The sequence below is a fragment of the Mandrillus leucophaeus genome, unplaced genomic scaffold, assembly GCF_000951045.1.
Source record: "Mandrillus leucophaeus isolate KB7577 unplaced genomic scaffold, Mleu.le_1.0 Scaffold212, whole genome shotgun sequence".
In the NCBI taxonomy this organism is placed as follows: Eukaryota; Metazoa; Chordata; class Mammalia; order Primates; family Cercopithecidae; genus Mandrillus; species Mandrillus leucophaeus.
Window position 1 is genome coordinate 123,951 of NW_012102166.1, and position 4,647 is coordinate 128,597.

The 4,647-nt window shown below is 40.9% G+C and overlaps 2 protein-coding genes across 3 annotated transcripts in view; one reads left to right on the forward strand and one right to left on the reverse strand.

Moving 5' to 3' along the window:
- Positions 1-4,647, reverse strand: part of SPATA22 (spermatogenesis associated 22) — an 80,218-nt gene that overhangs the window by 32,761 nt on the left and 42,810 nt on the right. The gene's annotated exons all lie outside the window — the stretch shown is intronic.
- ASPA (aspartoacylase) overlaps positions 1-4,647 on the forward strand; it is a 37,088-nt gene that overhangs the window by 5,464 nt on the left and 26,977 nt on the right. The window contains exon 2 of the mRNA XM_011980448.1: positions 3,673-3,868. Coding sequence (XP_011835838.1) covers positions 3,673-3,868 — 196 coding nt within the window. The remainder of the gene's footprint in view (positions 1-3,672; positions 3,869-4,647) is intronic.

Here is a 4,647-nt window from a genome sequence, read left to right on the forward strand (position 1 = left end):
TCTTTTTGAGATGGAGTTTCCCTCTTGTCGCCCAGGCTGGAGTACAATGGCGCAATCTCGGCTCACTGCAGCCTCCACCTCCGGGTTCAAGTGATTCTCCTGCCTCAGCCTCCCGAGTAGCTGGGACTGCAGGCGCCTGCCACCATGTCCGGGTGATTTTTTGTATTTTTAGTAGAGACAGGGTTTCGCCATGTTGGCCAGGCTGGTCTCAAACTCCTGACCTCAGGTGATGTGCCTGCCTCAGCCGCCCAAAGTGCTAGGATTATAGGCGTGAGCTACCGTGCCCGGCTGCTTTCTTTCTTTTACTAAAAAATATTATGAAACATCTGTTTTTCTCAGAACACTGTGCCAGGTACTGGGGGAGTGCACAGCTCTGTACAACATGGTTTCTACCCCTCAAGGAGTTGGTAGACTACTAGCTAAGATATAAGATATGCACAGGTACAACTAGCCACTCTGTTCTATGTGCTTGTTTTCTGATCAACTCTAATTTGAGTTAGATCATTCCTTAGGTTTAGTCTCACCACAGATCAAAAGATGGACACTACTCTTAATAGAAACATGCCTCACTTTATGGCATAGATGTTTTTCAGGGCACTTATACAGCAGTCATCCTGTTTGTATCAAATCATATTTTTGCTAGCATAACTTTTAATTTGAGAAATGCTTTATCTTTATGACTGAGGTTATGTCAACACAATTCATGCTTCTCTATTGACCTAAGATAGCTGTTAACTAACTTTTATATTACAAGTAAGAATTTGTTGAAGAATAACTTTTAGTCGGCATATTAACTTCCCAAATAGCTGTGGAATGGACTGGGGTGAGTTTATGAGCACCCAGTAGTATGCATTTCAGTGAGCACAGTCTTCTCAGTTAAATTCACTTTCTACTCCTTACTGTTAACACTGTTCAGAGACTAGACTGTCCCCAGGGTGGATAAAAAATTACAAAATAAACTAATTAACTTCTTCCATCTACCTCTCCCAAATTTATTCATTTTCCTGTATTCCTCATCTCAGTGGTAGCATCATTCTCCACCAAGTCCCCTACGAAAATCACCCTAGAACCTTCCCAGTGCTTCATCTCCCACGTCTAGCGGGTCACTAAGTCCTCCCAATTATTCCTTGCAAGTACTTCACCTTCCTCTCCAGTTCTACTACCTTAGTTGATTTCCTCTGTGGATAGTCAGAAGAGCCTCCTAAAGAGTCTCTCTGCATCCAGACTTGCTCTGACCCTTCCTGCCATCTATTTTCCATCTGATACCTCTAGGAATCATCCTAATATGCAAATCTGATCATGTCTCTCCCCTGCTGAGGATTGTTTAAAAGTTTATCCGGAATAGATTTAATCAACTTAGTATGGCTAATGCCCTTCAGAATCTCACACTTCCCTGTTCTTCATCCTTTGGGACTCTTCCAATGGGAGCTCAACTGCAGGCATGAGACGTGTCCATCATTTTTCAAAGCTTCCAAGACTTGACTCCGAGCAACTGGGTAGATACTAGCACCATGTACTCAAATGGGAAAGAATGATAAAGAACCAAAATCGTTGGGGGCAACCTCAGGGGGTTATTTCATGAATTAACATTTAAAATGTATAAAAATCCATTAGGCTTGGTTTGCATATAATAGGAACCTGAAAATAGTGGTTTAAACAAATAAGTGTTCTTGTTCACAAATAATAAATCCAGAGCTAGGGAGTCCAGGGTTGGCGCAGCAGTCACATGATATCATCAATGCCAAAGATTCCCTCTACCTTCCCACTGCACCATCTCAACATGCCAGCTTTGTCCTCATGGTTTTTGCTTCAAAGTCAGAAAATAACTACTCCACCTTCCTGATTGCGTTCTGGGCAGGAATTACCCTGTTGTACATAGTAGGTGCCTTGAAGATACGAGCAAAAATAACCAAGGAATACAAATAGATGTAATTTTAGGAAAATATGGTCGAATGGTTTAATGAGGAAAAGTCAATTTAAAACACTGTATCTAGGAAAAAAAATGTATCCTAACCATTGTGGGAAGTGGGGAGAGGATAGAGGCCTATTTAAGAATGGAAGAAAAGCTATTGGCCCTTGTGCCAGAAAAAATACATATATCTGTACCTGCAAACTTGTGGCCTTTGTGGAGAGGTTACGGACTCTGAAAATTCTGTCCCTGGACTTCTAGTGGTTCCTGGACCTCAATTAAGAATCTCTAATTAGGCCAGGTGTGGCTGCTCATGCTTGTAATTCCAGCACTTTGGGAGGCCATGGCAGGGGGATTGCCTGAGGCCAAGACTTCTGTAACCACCCAGCAAGTTCTCCTTGTCCGCTGACCAGACAGAGTTGATCTATCAAGACAAGGGAATTGCAATAAAGAGTTTAATTCACGCAGAGCCGGCTGTACAGAAGGCCAAAGTTTTATTATTACTCAAATCAGTCTCCCTGAAAATTCAGAGATTGGAATTTTTAAGGATAATTTAGTGGGTAGGGGCCAGTGAGTCGGGAGTGCTGGTCAGATCGGAGTAAAATCATAGGGAGTTGGAGCTCTCCTCTTACGCTGAATCAGTTCCTGGGTGGGGGACCACGAGACCAGATAAGCCAGTTTATCCATCTGGGTGGTGCCAGCTGATCTGTCAATTCCGGGTTTACAAAATATCTCAAGCCCTGATCTTAGGTTTTACAATAGTGGTGTTATCCCCAGGAGCAACTTCAGAAGGTTCAGGATCTTGTGGCCTCCAGCTGCATGACTCCTAACCATAATTTCTAATCCTGCGGCTAATCTGTTAGTCCTGCAAAGGCAGTCTAGTCCCCAGGAAGGAAGGGGGTTTGTTTTGGGAAAAGGCTGTCCTCATCTTTGTTTCAACGTTAAACTCTAAGTTCCTCCCAAAGTTAGTTCAGTTTACACCCAGGCACGAACAAGGATAGCTTGGAGATTAGAAGCAAGGAGGAGTCAGATTAGATCTCTTTCATTGTCATAACTGCTGTCTCAGTTATAATTTTTGCAAAGGCAGTTTTAGTTCAAGACCAGCCTGGGCAACATAGCAAGACTCCATCTCCACAAAAGATAAGATTAGTGGGGCATGGTGGCACACACCTGTAGTTTCAGCTACTCGGGAGGCTGAGATGGAAGGATTGCTTGAGCCCAGGAGTTTGAGGGTACAGTGAGCCATGATTGGGCCACTGCACTCCAGCCTGGGCAACAGAGCAAGATTCTGTCTCAAAAAGTTAAAAGGATCTCTACTTAGATTATGTGAGCCCCTAAGTGACTGCATTTGTGCACTAGAATTAGCTAAAGTAGGGTGAAAAAAGATGCATTTTATGCTCTAGTCCCATAATAAATAACCCAGTGTACCATAACTACTAAGAAACTGTTCATTAAATGAATGGTCGTGTTCAAGACTGAAATCAAATGACAAATTCTGTTTGATATGTCCTATTCATGACCAACCACATAAATGAACATATTACTTTGCAAGCATGCCAATGCAACATTAGTTATATGGAATCAAATGAAGAAAAAGAATGTAATTTTTCATATATAAACATTTCAGGTAAGTTTTTACTTCCCACACAGATTTTTCATATTAAAGATTTGGCAACGGGTTCTTTTTACACTGTGTTCTTATTATATGTTTATATTATCTCAGGCACAGATGTTGGTAATCTTTTCCTTTCTGCTTATAACAGCAAAAAAATGTCAGAAGATTTGCCATATGAAGTGAGAAGGGCTCAAGAAATATATCATTTATTTGGTCCAAAAGATGGTGAAGATTCCTATGACATTATTTTTGACCTTCACAACACCACTTCTAACATGGGGTGCACTCTTATTCTTGAAGATTCCAGGAATAACTTTTTAATTCAGATGTTTCATTATATTAAGGTAAGGTTAATGTTATTAATTTGTAAGTTAGCCAAGGACTTGTACTTTTAAGTCAACTATGGATGTGAAACAATCAGAAAACGGTTACGAGGGAAGGTGCAAGAGAAATGGGATTTATTCCACAGCCAGGCTTGTGGTTGGGGGAAAGGGTGCTGCCAGAACACAGAGGCAGTGGTGAGAGGAAGGAGAAAAAGAGAGGAAATAAGTAAAATAATAAACACAATTAACAAAGTACTAAAACACTTGTGGATTCTTGGGTCTATAAAATTATACATTTTATCCAGACAGCCATCAGATTGTGGGCTATTAGTTAAAATCAAGTAAAATGAATATTAAAAATGTAAATGGTATGGTCAATTTGTCAAAACCAAGTAAAATTAATATTAAAACTTTAAATGGTATGGCATCTCAATTACAAGGTTTTAGGAAACTTAAGAAATAGCCCTTCAATGTCGATTAAAGCCCAGTGATAAAAAGATGGCCTCCCTTCAGTCCTGCCCTCGTCCCCATTTGATTTAGACACCCCAGAACACATCTAATCTTTCAGCGCTTCATATAGTCAATCATTTTAAGGCTCAGAAATCTCAAAGAAAATGTGCTAGAAAATAGCAACCAACCAGAAACACACATAAGGAACTGTATGCTTATTTCTGTGTACTAGTCTTCTTTCCTGAGAGCAAGGATGATCGAGAGGAAAGAGTGTGGCCTGTGCTCAGATCCTCACTTTCTCCTTCACTAACCTCATGTAGCAGGACCAGCGGCAGACAAAACTTGGCAGA